Source organism: Solanum verrucosum, unplaced genomic scaffold (genome assembly GCF_900185275.1).
Source record: "Solanum verrucosum unplaced genomic scaffold, falcon-dt-bn FXZP01000273.1, whole genome shotgun sequence".
NCBI classification, from domain to species: domain Eukaryota; kingdom Viridiplantae; phylum Streptophyta; class Magnoliopsida; order Solanales; family Solanaceae; genus Solanum; species Solanum verrucosum.
In genome coordinates, this window is record NW_026020163.1 from 1,153,297 (window position 1) to 1,174,251 (window position 20,955).

Sequence of the window (20,955 nt, forward strand, 5' to 3'; positions counted from 1 at the left end):
CAGTTACTATTTACTGATTATTTATGACAAGGACTTCCATTAGGATCGGAAATGGACAAATATAACATCATTATTTTTAAATCACGATTGCTTAATAAATGCCGTCGCGAATTCAAGATTTTTAGGAAGAAAATTCAAAATTTCAAAATATAAAGAAGTAACTATACAAAAAAAAGGCAAATGAGATCAATAATTAATATATATATATATATATATATATATATATATATATATATATATATATATATATACATAAAAATGAATTTTGACGTGTAATTTTCTTAAATTTGGTGTAATTTAACGTGAATTGAAATATTAATGGATACGTTAAAAAAATAAGAATATTCATTTTCAATTTGTGATGGGATATTCATATAAAATGTAAACCGTTTCACATCTTACTCAAGCAAACACATATTTTACGTGATAAATCTCACGCGATTTGACAAGTGTATCTCATGTCATTTAGTTTTACTCAAGTAAACACACGTCCTACGTGACAAATCTCACGTTATTTGATATGTAAGACACGTGTATCTCTTGCCATTTAAAATTATAGATAGGTTAATTATATACATTAGCATTAATAAGTCGTAAACTTAGAACTTTCAATTATGTATTTTATTATTAAAAAAATAACATATTTTATGTGATTATGTAAAACGAGGGCGAAACCGTGTTGGTTGATAATGAATGACAGGTATAGTATAGCAGTATATACATTAGATCCACCGACGATTTATTCTCAAATTGTTAATCCAACGGTTGTCCGAAAATCGAAATTGATTGTGAGCCGTTGACTGAAAACCCGATTACCAAAAATGACCCGAAAATGAATCTAGCCTTAATTTATGACAAAGGGGGATTTCTCTCATTTTCCTATATAATCTCTTCCTTCATTTCACTTCTTCCTTGCCCTTCTCCTCCTCCTCACAATTAACTCTATTCTACTTCAATCAAAGGTCAATTTTTCTCTCTCCTCTTTCTCTCTCTATATGTATATATTATATATATATATGTGTGTGTTGATTGATTGATTGATGATGTATAGTACTGTTTGAGTAGTTGTAATTGTTTTATATGGTAATCTTGAACAAGGTTTGAGTTATCTGATATTTGTTGGTGATGGGAGGTGATAGATTCGTAAAAGTAAAATTAGTTGAGAGGACAGTTTGACAGGTTACCTACTACTAGTTTTGGTAGTAGAAGGTGTGGGGTATCTCATAAAATTAAATTAAATTAAATTAGTTGAGGGGATAGCTTGATAGAGTTACGTGGTATGCGAGTTGGTCTAGATATCACGGTTATTTAAAAAAAGAGTTGTTTTTTATGGATCTGATTTAAATTTTGTGTGTATAATAATAGTACTAGTTAAAGATGTTATTTTGATGTATGTGTATGTCTTACTTGAAAAGGCTATGTTAATTTCTCTGTGTTGGTTTCAATTTTATGAGGGATTTTGATTTCAAGTTTACATTTTTCACTCGATCCAGTAATCTCTATTACTCCTTATATGGCACGGAGTTTGAGAAATTAAAGAATACTTTTGAATTGTGTGATCCTAAACTAATGATATGTAGAATGTGCTAACATGTTTTTGAAGTTTGTCGTCTTAAACATGTGACTTGGAAAGTTGGAATTAAAGAACTGTGGAAAAGTTAATTTATTTCACCTTATAGTGACTACTTACATTGTTGATGCATTATGAAACATTGTTTTTGGCCAAATTTAGTATACTCAGTTTCTCTTTGTTTTACTTATGGAGTCTATTTCCAAGGTCATTTCCGTTGTTTGAATTTGGTTACTGATATCATTCATTTCGTCCATGCAGATTTAGAGAAATGGAGACTTTCTTGTTCACATCTGAATCAGTCAACGAGGGACATCCCGACAAGCTCTGTGACCAGGTATCCGATGCAGTGCTTGACGCCTGTCTAGCTCAGGACCCTGAAAGCAAAGTTGCTTGTGAGACTTGTACCAAGACCAACTTGGTTATGGTCTTTGGAGAGATCACCACCAAGGCCAATATTGATTATGAGAAGATTGTACGTGACACTTGCCGGGAAATTGGATTTGTGTCCCCTGATGTTGGTTTGGATGCTGACAATTGCAGGGTCCTTGTGAACATTGAGCAGCAGAGCCCTGATATTGCTCAAGGTGTTCATGGTCACTTGACTAAGCGACCTGAGGAGATTGGTGCTGGTGACCAGGGTCACATGTTTGGCTATGCCACCGACGAGACACCAGAGTTGATGCCCCTTAGCCATGTTCTTGCTACCAAACTTGGAGCTCGCCTTACTGAGGTCCGCAAGAATGGAACTTGCTCTTGGCTTAGACCTGATGGTAAAACCCAAGTGACTGTTGAGTACCAGAATGACAATGGTGCTATGATTCCTCTACGTGTTCACACTGTTTTGATCTCCACTCAGCATGATGAGACTGTTACCAATGATGAAATTGCTCGTGATCTCAAAGAGCATGTCATCAAGCCTGTGATCCCCGAGAAGTATCTTGATGAGAAGACCATTTTCCACCTCAACCCTTCAGGCCGTTTTGTCATTGGTGGACCTCACGGTGATGCTGGTCTTACTGGCCGTAAGATCATCATTGACACTTATGGAGGTTGGGGTGCTCATGGAGGTGGTGCTTTCTCTGGGAAGGATCCTACCAAGGTCGACAGAAGTGGAGCCTATATCGTGAGGCAAGCAGCTAAGAGCATTGTTGCCAATGGTCTTGCTAGAAGGTGCATTGTTCAGGTTTCATATGCCATCGGTGTTCCTGAGCCATTGTCCGTCTTTGTGGACACTTATGGAACTGGGAAGATCCCTGACAAGGAGATTCTCAACATTGTGAAGGAGAACTTTGATTTCAGGCCCGGAATGATTTCCATTAACCTCGATCTACTGAGGGGTGGCAACGGCCGATTCTTGAAGACTGCTGCCTATGGGCATTTTGGTAGAGATGATCCTGACTTCACATGGGAAGTAGTCAAGCCTCTCAAGTGGGACAAACCTCAAGCTTAAACTGGAATATAATTGTTTCATCCCTTATGTGTCAAAGCTTACTATAGCCTGCATGTTGGCTTTTGTTTCGCCTTTTCTTTTTATTTTTATATCTTATATTTGTTCTTTTAATGTGGTTTTAGAAATATTGTTCTAAGTTTCTTGGATAAGATAAAGTTTGAGGAATATGAAATCATGGATTGAGATATTTAATCTTGCCTTTTGTTATGTGTTTCTGTAAACATGGTAGAACTTTTCGACTAATCGTGGCTTTTGCTGTGTTCCTTACACAGCCAGCAGACTGTTCCTCACATAGCTATGAGAATCTGAGTACCAGAAGAACTATGTTTCCCCGACTGTATTTTTTTGTTTTAATATGCTTGTAGCTTTCTCTATATCTGGGATTACCTATGAAGTAGAATCTGCACGTCGAGGCGCAGACGTGCAGATCCATCAAATGCAGTTGGGTATTCCTTCTTAAGAGGACAGGACACAAACCCTTTGGCTCTTGCTAGCCAGGGAAAAACAGCCTTTCAAGATTCAATCTTTTCCTTTCTGGTTACGAGGCATCGCTTTGGAGTGTCAAAAGCTAGCATGACATGATTATGAGAACATGAAGTGTCAGGGTATGGAATCCCAGAATGAGGCTGATCCAGCTTAAATGAGATATGATAGCATCTTTATGACTAACATATTCTTGACAATACATTATCTTCATTTAGCTCCGAATTGTAATCTCTAATGAAAAATACAGCTCCATGAGCAAGAGACTTTGCAGATACAAGAAAAATGAAGAGAAAAACTAGTACTAGGAATCCATCATAATAAACATAGTCAAAATCTGAATTGGTATTATAACGATAAAAGGCAAAAACCAAAAAGTACAAGGGCAGCAGAACCTGCTTGGAACATCGAATGTAGCATTCTTGCCATAATAGCTCTCTCTATTTAGGGAAAGAAGACACACCTGATACAGAGTTAGAGAACAAACATGGCAAATACCACATGATAAAAGATTGAGTTTTACAATGATACAGTAAAAGTGCTCCATTCATGCCTTAGGCTTAGATTCACCTCCTTGTAAACTCGCTGACAAGGATAGTTACCCGCTCCAAGCAGACAACTGAGTGATCTTATCAATTTACTGCTCTGCAGAAAACCACTAAAGATGTAGCTTTGGTGCTCCAATGCATTGTCAAATTAAACTGCAGATTTAGTTCTCAAGTAGGCATTAGCTCTAGCTTTCCTTGGCTGTCGCTGGACTCTGAGGCAGACATCATCCGTTTTTCTTGCTCTAAATCATAGACTTTGTCTGTCATACCTTCTTTTCTATATGCCTCAGCCATAACAGTGTAAGTTGTGTCATCTGGTCGGAATCCCTTATCTTTCATTCGCTTGAAAACTCTCTCCATCTCCAATAAGTCCTCTGCCTTTGCACAAGCATAAATAACAGAACTGAAAAAGGAATTGTTTTCAGGGATCTCCAACTTCCCAGCTAATTGGACAGTGCTGATCACCTTAGGAAAAAGGCCTGCATTTGCATATCCTCTAATGAGACAGCAAAAAGTCTTGGTGTCACCTTTAACGCCTTCAGCACGCATTTGATCAAATGTGTACTCCATATGCTTTGCATCACCTATATCTGAAAACGCTTCGATGACGTTGTTGTAAGTCGATGTTGTCCAAGGAAATGAAAGTTTACGCATGTACTCCATCACTGATGACATCTTATCGTACATTCTTTTCTTCCCATAAGCACTAATAAGGATATTAAATGTTCGTGTCTCTGGCTCAATACCGAAACTACAAAACTTTTCATACCATCTCTCCATCATTTCAACTTGCCCCTTGTTGCCAAATAAGCTCAGGATTGTGTTCATTGTCCATATATCAGGTCTGCTGTCTGTGCTCTCAAGCATTCCCAAAAGCACTTTCTCCATCTCTTCATATTTCCCCGCTCTCCCGTAACCACTCAAGACTATATTTTGAGTGACAGTGTTAGGAACTATGGAACGTTCAGTCATTTGTTCATAAAGAGAGTCAACCAGATCAAACCGGGATGCATCCACACATGCCTTAATCAATATACTGTATGTATAAACATTTGGCTGACAATAAGGGAGATCAATCATCCGTTGAAGAATCGCAAATGCCTTGTCAATTACGTTGCTTCTACAATACGCACCAACCAAGGCTGTATAGAATTCTGGTGTGGGTTCCAATCCCTCTTCAATCATTGTATCAAAAAGTTGTTGTGCTTTCCCTGGTTGCCCGCATCTCCCAAGAAGTACAAGAAGCTTCATATATGTACTTTCTTTCGATTGATAAAAGGGTTGTTCCTTTAGCATTTCAAATACCTAGAGGAAAAAACGCATTGTATTATCTAAACCATATGGTTGGAAGTGGGAAGAAAAACAGAAGAGAGTTTGAGACATCCAATTGGGAAATACATCAGCAATAAAAGCACCAAGGAGTTCTTATACAAAAGAAATATTCGCATGCAAGTCCAAAAAAACAATGAGATGCAGTAAGATTACTTAAGAAAAGAGGTATCCGTCCATTTACCTTTGTATTTTTTGGGAATAGGGAAGTCTGAGGACAACTTATGTGCACAAAATGCAAGGTGAGCTCTTTGAAGTTTCAGAAAAGTGATACTCCGCGTTCAGGTTTTAATTTATGTTTTTGAGAGTGAAATTTATCCAAATGAGGAGCTTAAGTTACTCAGGATGCATCTGAATGAAGTGAATTCTCCAGCTTTGAACAGTATCGATCAGAATGCATCTCATTATCCACCAGTGTTATCAAAAGCGCAAAGCACAAATATGTATGTGTAGTCCAAGATTAAAAATCACAACCGTGAATAAACTCCATACACCAAGTCTCTAACTAGACTAAGAAGACTCTTAGCATGCACCAAAACTAGTATAAGTACAACAGAAAAAAAAGGACTCCCTCCGTTCCAATGTGTTTGTCTTATTTTTTTATTTTTTTTTGGCAACTCTTTAATTCTAACTTCACACATGACATGTTTCGAACCACGAAATCAAAGACTAAGACCACAACACTCAAAATTCTTCTTTATTTTCTTAATGAACTCCATATCAAGTCAAAACCAGACAAATAAATTGAAAACGGAGGGAGATAAGTATAATACCAACATCTAACTATTCGCATCGCCTCTTCCTTTATTTCCGTTATGCTTTTCTAGCTAACTCTACATGGATTTTGAGATATTAAAGTTTTTTTAAGCAAAAATCCCACATTATGCTTCAGCTCTACCTCACTCCATTCTATGTTGCTCGGACTCTTTAAAAAGGATGCCGCCCCGTATTAGATCCTTCAAAATAACTACTTTTGAAGGATCTGACACACACCCGTCAACATTTCCAAAGAGTCCAACCAACATAGATTCCATTTACCATCTTCAATCATCACAACATTGCACCTATGAACTAACTTTAGCTAACCTCATTTCTCAATCAACAGGAGAGCTAAAAAAAAAAGAACCTTTACAAGAAATTGAGCAACCTTGCATCAACTAACTCAGAAAATCTACACACTCAATTGCTTCCAAACACTTAACCAGATTATAACAAGGGTTTAAGAGGAAAAGGGGTTTCACAAAATTGAGCAATGCACACAAAAAAACAAACAACAATATCAAAACCAGCAAAATCAAATTCAAGAAACAAAAGGGGGTTTTAGCAAAAACTAACCTCAAGAGCTTGAACCCATTGTTTTTTCTCAATATACTCAGAAAGAGCTTCAGTAATAGTATTAACCCAAGCTTTAGCATTACTCTTTCTGTCCAATTTTTTCTTAATATTCTTTATTGGTGTTCTCTTATTGTTTTTGAAACCAGATTGTTCAGTGAATCCTGGGTATTCCCCTTGTTTCCAGTGCTTTTTCTTCGGAAATGCTACTGAAGAAGAAGCACGGCAACAAATCACAGCGGCGAGTGGCCGCCGGAAGTCGAAAAGACGGCGAATGTTACCGCCGGCGGGAAGAGTTAGAGGAGAGGGAAAGAGAGAAGATGAAGAAGATAAAGAAACCGAATTGTTTGCCATTTTTTTTCTCAATTAAACATTCAATTTTTTTTCAAATATATCATGATATATATAAATATAAGATATTGTAAAAAATAATAATATTTTTTTCATTTTTCGTTCGAGTTCAATATCTATATTAATGTCCTCATTAATTCTACTTTGAATTCGAATGCTTAAGTATTATTTAGGAGGAAATAACTCTAATCTAATTATTTTCATACTCGAACTCAAAATTTGTGATTTAATGTGTTTTTGTTTGTATTAATGTAGGATTTATGTTTCATTTCGTGTTTTTTACTAATTTTTTTGGTTATAAATTTTCATTTTTTAAGTTTGTTTTTACTTGTTGAAAACTTTGTATATAAACAAAGTCATTCAAATTATTCTCACTTACAAAAAAAAACTCTTCAATCTTCATTAGCAACAAATATTTTTTTTGTAAAAAAAATAATTTCTTTGTAGCTTATGAGTTCTTAACTATTTACTCTATAAAGCTTATTTTTAAGTTTTAACGATAGTTACTTATTACAATTTAACTTATTTTATACTAATACAATATATTACATCATATTTTTCGAAAAAATATCTTTTGTATGTGCTTAATTAATCAATTTTATACCCTCTTCTATCTATATTTGATTATTCTTCTTACCTATTCAAAAATACTTATTTTCTTCTAAAAACTTGAGCCAATACCTCAAATATCTAAAATAAGATACTTTTTACTATAAATTAATCTTTTGGCTAACATTTAAAAATGGAAGAGTGTTATTCCATTCCATATGTACAGAAAACAGTGTGTACACACACTTTTTATCATTCATGTCAGTGCATGTGTATAGAAAGAGCAAGTCAAGGCCTAAAGGGTGGATGACAGAGACGCAACAACTAAGCCTAAACTATTTTTTCCCCGCGTTCATTTTACTTGTCACATTTATCTTTTCAAAAAATTAAATTATATGTAATATATATTTTAAATTAATTAAATTGACTTTCGATAAGGAGCATAAGAGAGCTGAGGGAATAGTATTTATGACTAATAAAACCTATAATAAATATCACTTTTGTCTTTGCGTATTGATTTGAGTTTTTTGATTATTCTCTTTCCTTTTGTTGCTCTTTCAGTTCACAGATCAAAACCCTCCACACTTTCAAGAAGGTTAGAATCTTGTAAGAACTTCTAATTTTAAAGCCCCTTTTTACTTTTTTGGGAAATTTGGGGTTGTTGAGCTGATTTTCTGTAATTTTGTGTCTATATCAATCATGGGGTTGTTCTAATTTTTCAGTTTTGTGGAAAAAAATGGAACCCCAGTTGAAAAGATTGTTCCTTTTTCAGTTACAAGTTTCAAGAAAAGAAAAAGATTGTTTTTTTTTGTTTTTTCAAGATTATTTGCTGGGATTACACTTGGTATGTTGTTGTTGTGAGATTTTTGTTAGAGTATGTGGATGTTATAATGTTTCTTGCTTTTACTAAATGTTACTCTTTTTTTTGATGTCATTAGCTTTTACTGCACAGCTTTATTGTGGATCAATAAGAATCTGGAAATGTGTGGTTGTTGTTATACTGCTGATTAATGGTGTTGTTTCCTTGTTTTGAGACAATTTTTGTGATTTTTTGATTGTTTGAGTTGTTGTATTTTGTAGGATTTGTTGATTGAACTATGAGCTGCTTCAGTTGTTGTGATGATGATGATATGCACAGAGCTGCTGATAATGGGCCATTCATGGCACACAATTCAGCAGGTTAGTTTCCTCCTTATACCGGGAATCTCTTTCGATTGTTTTCTTTCTGTTTTCTGGGGAATGGATCCAAATAGAAGATTGATATAGCTAAACAAACTAGTTTGTGGTTGAGGCATAACAGTAGTAGTTGTTGTTAGTTTTGGGTAAGGGAAAGGTTAGGGGAGTGGATTTAATTTCAGGACTTCATAGGCTTATGGTGAATACTTGAGCATTCTGGGTATCTATTTTGATTCTTTTTTTTGTTTTCCGGGGAATGGATCCAAATAGAGCGGAATGAATATAGATGATTGATATAGCTAAACAAACTGGTTTATGGTTGAGGCATAGTAGTAGTTGTTGTTAGTTAGTTTTTGGGTAAGGGAAAGGTTAGGGAAGTGGAATTTGATTTCAGGACTATTAGGCTTATGGTGACTACTTGAGCATTCCGAATGGATTTTGTTGTTGAAATGGAAGAAGTTCATGGAACTCCTAACTAGGGTATCAGTAAATTGGAAGCTCAAACATTTATTGTGCTTGTATTTGATGTTTTCGTGGTCAGTTCCGGTTGAAGCCTTGTAAATTGATAAATGATCGAGTAAAAAGTTCAAGTCTTTCGTTGATTGCTTTGGGTTTTACCTATCATTTTAGACTCTTTTCTTCATCTAATGTCATGCTTTTGTTCATGGAACTTTTGTTTACTCCATAATTTTTTGTTTCAATCCTACCTAACTGGAGAACTTTTTTATAGGCAACAATGGAGGTCAGCATGCCACAGAAAGTGCACAAAGAGAGACGCAGACTGTGAATATCCAGCCCATTGCTGTTCCTTCCATCGCTGTTGATGAGTTAAAGGATATCACTGACAACTTTGGTTCAAAAGCATTGATAGGCGAAGGATCATATGGAAGGGTATACCATGGTGTCTTGAAAAGTGGACGTGCTGCAGCCATTAAAAAATTAGACTCAAGTAAGCAGCCTGATCGAGAATTTTTAGCTCAGGTTAGCTCCACCCTATTATCTTTCATTTGACTATGTTATATTGCACATAACCTTTGTAACCTTGCTGGATATGATGCATGCAATTGCAGGTCTCAATGGTCTCAAGACTAAAAGATGATAATGTGGTTGAATTACTCGGTTATTGTGTGGATGGCGGTTTTCGTGTGCTAGCCTATGAGTATGCCCCGAATGGATCTCTTCATGACATCCTTCATGGTATGTGAACTATGCTATTGTCCATACTGGAACCAAATCTTAATCTTATCCTTCTCATTAGTACTAAAACCTGTTGAGTCATCCATAATTCTTTGTGCATTTGGTTCCTCAAGCCATGATGAGTCAATTTTTAGCAAATTAAAAGAACCTGTCTCCGCAGCTTGTGTTTGGAAATTATTGTTATTCTATCCAACTATGTCAAAGTACATTTCAGACTCCACTTTAAGAAGTTCATTAATGCACCATGCAGTGAATCCCCCCTTAACTAGTGGTCAACACTGCTTCATCCCAAATTCTGAAGGTCCTTTCTAATGCATTCTCTGACATGCAAAATGCCATAACTAAGAGTTAGTTTGCACCTAGATATCTCCATATGACCTTGCTTATTAAGAACCCATCAAATTCTTTTTCTTCTTTTCGCTTTTTGTTGTATATAATTCCCATTGTAAAATATGCCCCATCTCAATTCTCATTTAACATGGTTTGAATAAACACTCAAAATTAAGAAATTAGTTAGATTTCATATTCTGTTGATGATAATATAAAAAAAAGTATTTGAAGTTGTTAAGAGGAAAAGTATGTGTAATTGCTTTAAATTCAACTGGTAAATCGGATTGATCAAAGTCCAAAAGTTGTATAGAATGCTATGACTTGTAGATTTGTGTTATACATTGGGGCCTCACAGAATGGAATGTATATGCTAAGTTAGGATAGAAGTATACAAGGTACCTAAAGTTAGAATATTACACCACAAGGTATGTATTCCAATGATAATGCACACAAAAAATCCCATAAGGGACTTTGATCCCTGATTTCATTTATAGACGGTGATGTTGCTGTTATGGAAAGGGAAAAATTTATTTATTAGCAATTTAGCATGTTGTATGTCAGTTGAACATTCAGTGAACCAGGATTTTATTTAGGTCCTTATCCATTTCATCTGTATTTTGCTATTTCTGGTATCTTTATGGATGTCTATTTTCGTCTGTATGTATGGCCAATTTGATAGAAGAGAATTGGAACTTCCCGTTGATATTTATTTTTTCTGTGCATGGCCAATCATGCTTTCTTTACAAGCTTTTTTAACAACTCTTGATGGTGGTAGTCTCAGCAAGTAGATGTGTTAATGTGTATCATGGCTACTGCTAAAACATCGTTATGGGTGTGTATCATGAGGATGGATAAAGATAATGTCAATCTTAAGAGTGCTTGGACTGGGAATTATACTTTTGGGTGCTCTCTTCAGTTTTTCTGTAATATATTTTGTTATTTGCAGCAAAATGCATAATTTTCCAGTTTGTGATTGTAGGAAGAAAAGGTGTGAAAGGTGCACAGCCAGGTCCAGTATTGTCATGGGCTCAACGAGTTAAAATTGCGGTTGGGGCTGCAAAAGGACTGGAGTACTTGCATGAAAAAGCGCAGCCTCATATCATTCATCGTGATATTAAGTCTAGCAACATTTTACTCTTTGATGACGATGTTGCTAAAATCGCAGATTTTGATTTATCAAATCAAGCCCCTGATATGGCAGCACGTCTTCATTCCACCCGTGTTCTTGGGACCTTTGGTTATCATGCACCAGAGTGAGTCCCTTTCTGAATGTATAATACAAATAAGCACATGCTTGGCTAACATTTTCTTAGCTGATCTTCCCAATGACTGATCTAATATTCAACTGAAAGTAATGTTAGGCTTTCATACCCGATTATAGTTCACTTTTATTCTGATGACCTACCCCATCATCACTTTTGAGTTGCAGATATGCAATGACTGGTCAGTTGAGTTCAAAGAGTGATGTTTATAGCTTTGGTGTTGTGCTCCTGGAACTACTTACTGGCCGTAAACCTGTTGATCATACTTTGCCACGTGGGCAACAGAGTCTTGTAACTTGGGTATAGCCTTCTAGATTCTCAAATGCTTTATCTAATTCACCATTATCGGATAATTCTCTTGATTTGTAATCAATGTTATTCACTGTTGTAAACAGGCAACGCCACGACTTAGTGAAGATAAAGTGAAGCAATGTGTTGATGCTAGATTAAATACAGATTACCCTCCGAAGGCAATTGCAAAGGTACGTGCACTCAAAACGAATAATTTTCTTGCCTACTGAAATAAGATTCCTGTCTCGTCCCCTCAAGTATGTTAATTTGTAGCCAAAAAGACGTCTGAATAAGTGTAAAGATCAAATGTTTCATTATATTCAATCATTTCCGCTTGATTTTCATCAGCTCCATTTTCTTACATCTGCCATGCTGAAACAGATGGCTGCAGTTGCTGCCTTGTGTGTGCAATATGAAGCCGACTTCCGGCCAAACATGAGCATTGTTGTAAAGGCTCTTCAGCCTCTGTTGCCTCGACCTGTACCAAGTTAAACATCAAGCTTGTGAATTTTCTCCTTACCCCTGCCTTTACGTCATGAAATGAGAAAGATTGATTTTGACATTGACATTGGTACGAGTCACAAGAGGATCGTGAATTCGTGATACTGGTGCTCACCTGGACAACTACTCCACAACAATGTCACCTCCACCTCCCTTTTTTTTCTTCCTGTCGATTGAATGCCAAAGAAATTGTATATTCACTGTAATGGAAATTACTTTGCATATTGATTTTCATGGATTTGTGTTGAGATTTTGAAATTCTACCAAGCCACAGTTATATTAGTAGATTGTAAAAGTTGTAGCTTTTGTTGTTACTGCTTTCATTTCCATATTCCCTTTTTCAAATTGTAGCTTTTGTATCAAAAACATCTAGGGGTAAGGATTGTGTACACTCTACCCTCCCTTGATCCCACCGTTGTAGTTTGGCTTTGGCCTACAATGGGTTCCTCTTGAACTGCATTTCATTTCTTGGAAAGTCTATTGATGCTGAGATTATACTTACCATCCAACTTGCAATGATGTTTGGTATGAAAAGGCCACAAAGTTTGCAGGAATATTTTACCATTGGCAAGAAGAAAGGTAACAACATTTATGAAATAGGAAAAGTTTCATTGTCATCCCACAAGTTTTTGTTTAGTGGAAAGAGTTCAACTCGTCTGTTGAAAACAACCTCCCTACCTCCACAAAGAGGGATTTCACTGGGTATGTTGTTGGAAAGAGTGTTACATGTGATGTGCAGATTAGACACACGACACACTTTTAAACTCTTTCGCGAACAAAAGCCTTGTATTTAAGCCAAGAAAGGTAGAGGAACAAATCCATTGTTTATCGAGTTTCGAACCATGCACCAGTACATTTTCCATAAGCATTGTTTCTTTTGCAACAATTCTTGAACATTCATCAAGTGCTGAAGTTATTACAGCCCAAGAAAATAGAACAAAAACTAATGGTTTTCTTCGTAAACAATCACAAAATGAAACCTTTTACATCTCTTTTGCTAAAAGGGCATGTCAAGTTGTCAACTATCTATACATTACCCATATCTGTAAAGAACACAGAGTCAAAAATGAGGAATTTTTATATACTAACTCAATGACTCTGACTTTCATACACACAAAAAATGATTATCTCAAACATCTATTAGCATACTATAAGAAATACCAAATGGAAGAAACTATAGATATGTATTTATATATGGCTCTTTTTTGTGCCATTTCAATCATTTCAGCTCACTGTAACTTTTGTAGTTCAAGTTTATGCATTTGTTCGATGATCACTTCTAGTTTTCGTCATCAAAATTGGTCTATCACTGCTATCTGTAGATTTCCGATTATGAGATTCTGTGTCTACAGCACCTGCCTGATTCTTTCTCCGTCTCCGTCCCTAGAAGACCAACAAGTTAAGATTATACACAACTTTCCAACCAAATAACTAAGAAAATCTTTGGTTAGTATATCACCTCTCGTAGTATAGGATATTCCTCAGATTCAAGCATTCGAACGACTTGACTCATTGTTGGCCTCTTATCTGAATCTGGATCAAGACATCTTAAAGTAGTCAATAGAGCTCGTTTAAGGGCGGTTGTGGAAGGCCTTGTCTCGATTGTTGGATCGACTACTTCTTCCGAGCGTTTGCTGCCAACCATCATCTTGAGCCAGTCAACAAGATTCACCTGTATACACCAAATAAATGGCATATCATCACAACAATTACAATGGTTGATGAAGTTGCTGAAAACTATGGAGATCAATGTTTAAATACTCCTTTACTAATAATAACATTGGAAGAGCATACCTCGGGAGCAGGGCGACCATAATCCACAGGATCTCTTCCAGTGATGGCTTCCAGAAGCACAACACCGTAGCTGTATACATCACTCTTTTCATTCAGTAGACCACTATTTGCATACTCAGGAGCTACATATCTGTTGTGAGGAAGTTTAGTGATGACTAAAGGATATTCGACTAACACGAGGTGTAGAAAGAGAACAAGCTCATCCAAGATAGCTCTATAAATGTACTTACCCGAAGGTGCCCATAACTCTGGTTGTAATGTGACTCTTCCCTGCACCTAGCAACTTGGCCAGGCCAAAATCAGAAATTTTTGCATTGAAGTCATCATCTATCAATATGTTGCTTGACTTGATGTCACGATGCACCACCTTGGGCTCAATTGCCTCGTGTAAATATGCAAGACTACAAGTATAAAAACACATTTATAAGAGAACAAAAAAAAGTACTCCTTCCATCCCAATTCAAGTGTCTTACTTTCCTTTTTATCCCGTCCCAAAAAGAATGCATCTTTCTACATTTAGTAAGTTTTCCAATTCCAACATTCTACATGGATCATTAAGACCACAGGATTCAAAGGACCACACTTAAGACCACAAGATTCAAAAGTCTCCCTTTGGTTCCAAACTCCGTGCTCAGTCAAGCTAAGACACCTAAATTGGAACGGTGGGAGTATGAGATAGTAAATGCTAAGTTGAAGATAGAAGAAAACTCACGCTTTAGCAGTGCCAAGGAGAATCTTCATCCGTGCTTCCCATGTAAGATATCCGTGCTGTTGCATAGCTCCATGTAGCCACTGCTCTAAATTCCCATTGTTTACGCACTCATAAACCAGTAACCTGGATAAAACAAGGATCACCATACAAAGTGGCGTCTGAAGTGTTAATACTGAAAAACTATCTCCATTTATTGACACAAGATAAAATATGTCTCTTAGCAACATGAAGAAAAGAGTACCAGAAGCCTTTCTCCTTTCATGTTGTACTAAAGAAGGTAAGCCTAACATATTAGCCAAAACTAAAGAATATAATCCAACATCAGCCACGAGAGAGGATGGTGGAATATCGATTTTCCTGTTCCATAATATCGCATGAAAAACTTATCCTTTCCTTCCTTATTTCCTAAACTGGGAGATGAGGATTGAATCTCAAGTTTCAACTAAAAAGTGCAGTTACACTGCTAGATAGAACTCCCTCTGTTTCAATTTGTTTGTTTTACTTCCCTTTTTAATCCATTTAAAAAGAATGTCTCTTTTCCTTTTTGACAACTCTTCAATTTTTCAACTTCATACGTGGCATGTTTAAGACCACAAGATTAAAGGACATTTTGGTACATTCAATATCTTTAATTCAAGACCAGGAGATTCAGAAGTTCTTTTTACTTTATAGGTGCCAAGTAAAAACCAGACAAATAAATTGAAACAGAGGGAGTAAGTTACTACTGTCTATATGATGTAATGAAGAGAAACAAAAGAGTTTTGAAAAGTGTACCTGTGAGTTCCTTCAATACAGTAGCCCAAAAGTCTAACCAAATTCTTATGTCGGACATGACCGATGGCCTCAACTTCCACTTGAAATTCTTTCTCTGCTTGTCCTCTATAGATGAAGGATCCCATAAGTCAAATATTTTTATATATATGCAAGTGAGGAGCTAATTATTGAAGTAACAATATAAGACTATCAAAACTTACAAATTATTCAATAGCTTTTTAACAGCAACTTCAGTTCCGTTAATCAGCTGTCCCCGGTAAACAATGCCATAACCACCCTCTCCAATGATGTTATCCTTAGCAAACTTGTTGGTTGCAGTTTCAAGGTCCCTCAGAGTAAACCAATGGCCCCAACCTAGGTGAGAGAACTCAGGCAAACCAGAGAGAGGGGACGGGACATTCGCAGGATGTGAAGGATGATTTACTGTTCCGGCAACTCCCTTTTCCCCAGACTCAAATGTTCCGTCTTTGTCTAAATAATTAAATGAACCTGATTGACTATTAATGTCAAAATCTTTCATCTTGTCAATATTTGAATGTGCCAAAAGCTTATCGGAATCTTTCTCACAGTATGTGTCTTGAAATGCAAGGGGATTCCTATAGTGGCTCCCATAGTTGCTTGCTGAGTTTTGATCAACTCTTATTTCTTTGCACACAGAAGGAATTTTGCTTATGGGTAGTGTATCATGAGATTTTCTTGATTTTTTACGAGAAGAACAAAACGGCAGCAGCAAAAGAATTACCACAATAAAAAGTCCAACAAAGATGGCTAATAAAACCCACACCTTGAGATGAAATATATGAGTTTTCTTAGACAGTTCGAAATTAAGGTCAGATGCCATCTTATTGAAACCTGCAAAATCGAAGATATGAAAATCAAAAACCAAAAAAGAAGAAGAAAAACATAAAGGCAAACAGCTCCAAATTGAACTAGCATTCATGCATTTCAATCAACAATGCCTCAATTTCCAACATATTTGGTTCTATTTGGCCTATTTCGTTCATATACTAGTAAATAATTAGTCTTTTAAGGTAAACTCAAGATCTTCTCGACTAGAGGTTCTCAAAATATCACACTTATTCCTATACTAACAACCAGACTAATATACAAAGCCCTTTAATTGTAACAACAACCAGTCTTTAATCACAAGTAGTTGGCATTGCCTATCATGTATCTTATACTCCCTCCGTTACAATTTCTTTGATCTAATTTCATTTGTAGTTCATTTAAAAAAGAATGACCCTTTCCTTTTTTAGCAACTCTTTAATTTCAAGTTTCCACGCAACATGTTTAAGACCACTAAATTAAAGGGCATTTTGATACATTTGACATATTTTTAATTTAAAACCACAAGATTCAAAAGTCTTCTTTACTTTTTTAAGCTCCGTGCCAAGTCAAAATAGGTCAAACAAATAGAAACGGAGGGAGTATTTGTTCATCTAAAAAGGAAACTTTAACTACCCTAATGTATGTGTAGAACTTCATTAACAGGCAGTAAATCAGGAGACGATCAAAGTTTCAGACACACCAGCAGAGGAAATGCATTCAATAAATAGATCTCCATTTAATTATCCGATAACTACCTAACTCGTAGGAAGTAAATAAGAGGAGGGCACGAGGTCAATCAATCAACTATCTTTGAATCCAAAATTATTTGAAAGCTGCTATATGTATCCACTGTATCAATTCCAGTACATAGAGGATTCTCACTGTAGTTTATGTTTACACTGACATCAATATGCCACATCGGGTTTTACAAGCTCGGACAAAGGCAGAGTTATGAGAGAAAAAGAGAATGATATTAATTCCATTTAGGAAGCAGAAAGAAATATTATACTTGACTGAATAGGAAATAAGACCAACTTCAGGAAAAGATTCAAACTTCCAATGCTAAATCAAGTGTTCAAGCTCACAGAAACACATAAATGTACAAAAGATTCAAACTTTCAATGCCAAATTAAATGCTAAAGCTCACATAAACAGATAAAATGTACAAAAGATTCAAACTTCCAATGCTAAATCAACTGTTCAAACTCACAGAATCACACAAAATGTACAAAAGACTCAAACTTCCAATGCTAAGACACAAAAATGTTCAAAGATTCAATCTTTACACTACAATCAATATACCACAACGGTAGGTAAGGATTATTACAATAAATGCATGCAGATTATATAGTTCTTCAATGTAGAAGAAATCAAAGTCAAAGATTCAAACTTTCAATGCTAAATCAAGTGTTCAAGCTCACAAAATCACATTAAATGTACAAAAGATTCAAACTTTCAATGCTAAATCAAGTGTTCAACCTCACAAAATCACATTAAATGTAATAAAGATTCAATCTTTCAATGCTAAATCAAGTATTCAAGCTCAAGCAACACATTAAATGTACAAAAGATTCAATCTTTACCTATTTATGATGAGATCCCACAAGTAGAAGTAAGCCTCTACCAACACTACACACAACCTCTACTCACTACAATGAAGAAAAATCCAAACCCCAGATCTCTTATACTCCTAAAATCTCCAAACCCCATTTGGGAAATGAAGCCATTTTCAAATCAAGAATCCCATTTCTCAAATATGCAAAAATACCAAGAAAACAAAAAAGAGGGACCCTTTTAGAAATGGGAAAATAGACCTTCCTTAATTGAAGCATATGCCAAAAGGAAACCTTCCTTTGAAGTAAAAGGCAAAGAGAAATCTCAACAAAGAAAACATGAAATCTTGGGATGGAAATGTGGGGTTATTATCAGTGTTTGGTAATGCTTTGCTATACAGTAAAATAGAAGCATGAAAAAAGAAAAGTTTGCTTTTTGGCTCAAAATGATTTTGAAATTGTCTACTAATGAATGTGATTGATTATCAAGAATCTCTCAAATAAATACTGGAGACAAAGTAATTGGAGTACCAGACTTACAGTGCTCTGCAAATGCAGCTTCCTGTCTCTTGGGATAGTATATATATTAGTAGTATTATAATGGTTCTCCGTCTCAATTTACGTGACATCGTTACTTTCGAAATTTATGGTCTAAAACAGAAAAATTAAATAATTTATGTTGTTATAAATCATATCTTTCCAATCTAAGTCTCTTATTTTCTTTTATGGTTTATCTAATTTTACATACAAAATGACAGGTTTAAGATCATAAGATTTAAATTTAATTTTATTAATTTTATTTTTAAAATTTTATATCGGATTAAACTAAGATACTTAAATTGGGACGGGAAGAGAGTATAATGAATAATTGGCTAGTGAGTCAAACATAAAATAAAGTTGATGTAGTTACAAATATTATTAAGAAAAGAAAAGAGGGTTAGTGGGTATTAATAATTAAAATTAGATGTAATGAAGAGTGGAAAGGGACAGGCAATGATGCAATTTGAATGAAATTTATTGAGACACATTAGTATTATAATGATAATAATAATATAATTGCACTTTTGATCCCTCAAAATAGTGTTGAATTATGACTTTGGTCTTTATAATATTAAACTTAAGTCCATTTAATCTTCAACTAATTGAAATATGTGGTTCTTCCTTTTATATAAGAATTATAATTATAATATATGTCATATCTAGAGTAGTTGTAGAATTAAATCATCCATAAATAAAGAGTAATCAGATAATTTAATATAATATATAGATAATTACTACAATAGTTTAGCATTTAATAATTTGTTAACTTTGAAAAGATTCATAATAACTAATTTTTGAATGAATTCATCTTATGTTCGTTGGAATAAAATTGTTGATAAATTATTTTCGAATTGTATGTAATTTTTATCATGTATGCAAACAATGAACTGACAACATCACCGCAATCCAAACATTTCATCTGAACATTCAATTGATAGGAGCGAGTGATATACAAAAGATTAGGATATAATCAACACAACCTAATGGCTCACCCTTACTAGAAGTTCCTCGTTAAAGACTAATAATAAGTCTCGAAATAACTTATTTTCCGACCAAATTGCCCCTTATAGTTAATGTCCTTATAAGTAGGTAGTACTATAAACAATGGACACACCCAGGCCTTCTCAACTGTCAATCTCTTTGATTTCTTAAAAAAATCATGAAAATTGTGAATTTCCATATTTGCATTTATTAATTATTTTGATTGTTTAAATGTGGGGTTAGCAAGTCAAAAAAGAAAAAATAAATAAGACTTGGACGGTTGTTGAATGTCTTTTTAGAAAAAATATTATATGTCGACCAAATTTAATATTTTGACGGTGGCAATACCAATCTATTTTATGACTATTATTTAAAACTAAAGTATTTGTCAATTTATAAATTATAAAATTATGATAAAATAAATTAACAAATTCTCATATCGTGTTTATTTATATTTGTTGTAGAAATAATTGTCTATTCAATGGCGAAAGTATTATGTTGAACTAACACTCACTACATCAAAGATCTTTAGCGATAATTAATTAATGATAATAGCTCAATAGTCCCTAAATATGTATTTTTAACGACAATTATCACTCTTTGTATATGTCCATAAAGCCTTTAGCGACACTGAATCTGATGACACTTAACTAATGCCGGTCAAGACTTTAGCACTCTTTATTAATGTGTCTATTTATTGCCACTTAAAGTTATTTTTGTTGTAGTGACCAACACTGACACTGAAAAACGAAAGATAAGAAAGTGGTCAGATTAGATTTATGTCAATAATAAGTTAAGAAAAATACACGCGCATGAATAGACAACGAATAACACTTCAAGAAATTTAACAAATTATTCGCAATTACTATCACAAGAAAATCTAATGGTCACAAATGAATACTGTAGTGGTTGTTACTAATGTATTGTACACATAAAATCTGATTATGTCCCATGGAAGGTGATGACTGTCCCCATAACCCACTCTTTGGGTGAAGTCAGATAGGATTCAGATGATTTATTCGGATCACCTTCAATAAAAAAGAATACAATATTATTTATATATGATTAAAATTATTTTTGATATATATTATAGATATTGAATTTTAATTGATTTCACTCATTTTGTGTTTTTAATAAAAATTCTAATTCCGTCGCTGCTACTCGATATGTCTTAGAAATATCATATATATTGGAGATCTCTATATATTAATGGTTTGTTGTGAAGATAAGCTTTTTAGGTATTGATTTGGTAGGTGGGAGTCATAAAAATATAATGTACCATTCGTGTTGTGGGTCACCAATGTACATTTCTATGAAGGTTGCAATTATTATTAATAATAATATTTATGTATATTTTATAAGATTAATAAGGACGAATTTAAAATTTGTGAACAGTTTCAA

At 34.7% G+C, this 20,955-nt stretch overlaps 4 protein-coding genes across 6 annotated transcripts; 2 read left to right on the plus strand and 2 right to left on the minus strand.

Moving 5' to 3' along the window:
• Positions 1–872: 872 nt before the first annotated feature.
• Positions 873–3,215, plus strand: LOC125828416 (S-adenosylmethionine synthase 2). Its single transcript, XM_049507715.1, has 2 exons — positions 873–962; positions 1,832–3,215. The coding sequence occupies exon 2, from the start codon at positions 1,842–1,844 to the stop codon at positions 3,021–3,023; it is 1,182 nt and encodes a 393-aa protein (XP_049363672.1). The 5' UTR covers positions 873–962; positions 1,832–1,841; the 3' UTR covers positions 3,024–3,215.
• A 648-nt stretch (positions 3,216–3,863) lies between these two features.
• LOC125828674 (pentatricopeptide repeat-containing protein At3g06430, chloroplastic-like) lies at positions 3,864–7,112 on the minus strand. The gene is made up of 2 exons (XM_049508004.1): positions 6,719–7,112; positions 3,864–5,359 (listed from the first exon to the last, which is right to left on the minus strand). Exons 1-2 carry the CDS (start codon positions 7,067–7,069, stop codon positions 4,223–4,225), a joined length of 1,488 nt encoding a protein of 495 aa, XP_049363961.1. The 5' UTR covers positions 7,070–7,112; the 3' UTR covers positions 3,864–4,222.
• Positions 7,113–8,072: 960 nt separating this feature from the next.
• On the plus strand, positions 8,073–12,663 carry LOC125828603 (pto-interacting protein 1). Of its 2 annotated transcripts, none has more exons than XM_049507916.1 (8): positions 8,073–8,221; positions 8,696–8,794; positions 9,522–9,772; positions 9,862–9,988; positions 11,298–11,571; positions 11,748–11,880; positions 11,976–12,062; positions 12,253–12,663. In XM_049507916.1, the coding sequence occupies exons 2-8, from the start codon at positions 8,713–8,715 to the stop codon at positions 12,361–12,363; spliced, it is 1,065 nt and encodes a 354-aa protein (XP_049363873.1). In that variant the 5' UTR covers positions 8,073–8,221; positions 8,696–8,712; the 3' UTR covers positions 12,364–12,663. The 2 variants fall into 2 exon arrangements, with proteins under 2 accessions (XP_049363873.1, XP_049363872.1); XM_049507915.1 differs by having other exon boundaries at positions 8,076–8,210.
• Positions 12,664–13,343: 680 nt separating this feature from the next.
• Positions 13,344–18,585, minus strand: LOC125828643 (probable receptor-like protein kinase At5g18500). 2 transcript variants are annotated; one of them, XM_049507970.1, is made up of 8 exons: positions 18,565–18,585; positions 15,853–16,504; positions 15,653–15,757; positions 14,879–15,001; positions 14,397–14,567; positions 14,167–14,296; positions 13,832–14,044; positions 13,344–13,755 (listed from the first exon to the last, which is right to left on the minus strand). In XM_049507970.1, exons 2-8 carry the CDS (start codon positions 16,491–16,493, stop codon positions 13,627–13,629), a joined length of 1,512 nt encoding a protein of 503 aa, XP_049363927.1. In that variant the 5' UTR covers positions 16,494–16,504; positions 18,565–18,585; the 3' UTR covers positions 13,344–13,626. The 2 variants fall into 2 exon arrangements, with proteins under 2 accessions (XP_049363927.1, XP_049363926.1); XM_049507969.1 differs by lacking the exon at positions 18,565–18,585 and adding an exon at positions 18,064–18,478.
• Between the last annotated feature and the right edge of the window lie 2,370 nt (positions 18,586–20,955).

Bases quoted from the DNA above. Each gene is read 5' to 3' on its own strand.
- LOC125828603 (XM_049507916.1), top strand. From the start codon at position 8,713: ATGAGCTGCTTCAGTTGTTGTGATGATGATGATATGCACAGAGCTGCT. The intron at 11,572-11,747 runs GTGAGTCCCTTT...TTTGAGTTGCAG, and splicing joins TTTGGTTATCATGCACCAGA to ATATGCAATGACTGGTCAGT. The intron at 11,881-11,975 runs GTATAGCCTTCT...TGTTGTAAACAG, and splicing joins AACAGAGTCTTGTAACTTGG to GCAACGCCACGACTTAGTGA.
- LOC125828416 (XM_049507715.1), top strand. From the start codon at position 1,842: ATGGAGACTTTCTTGTTCACATCTGAATCAGTCAACGAGGGACATCCC.
- LOC125828674 (XM_049508004.1), bottom strand. From the start codon at position 7,069: ATGGCAAACAATTCGGTTTCTTTATCTTCTTCATCTTCTCTCTTTCCC. The intron at 5,360-6,718 runs GTTAGTTTTTGC...TTTTTCCTCTAG, and splicing joins AATGGGTTCAAGCTCTTGAG to GTATTTGAAATGCTAAAGGA.
- LOC125828643 (XM_049507970.1), bottom strand. From the start codon at position 16,493: ATGGCATCTGACCTTAATTTCGAACTGTCTAAGAAAACTCATATATTT. The intron at 15,758-15,852 runs GTAAGTTTTGAT...CTTCATCTATAG, and splicing joins AAAAAGCTATTGAATAATTT to AGGACAAGCAGAGAAAGAAT. The intron at 15,002-15,652 runs GTACACTTTTCA...TGTTTTATCCAG, and splicing joins TGTATTGAAGGAACTCACAG to GTTACTGGTTTATGAGTGCG.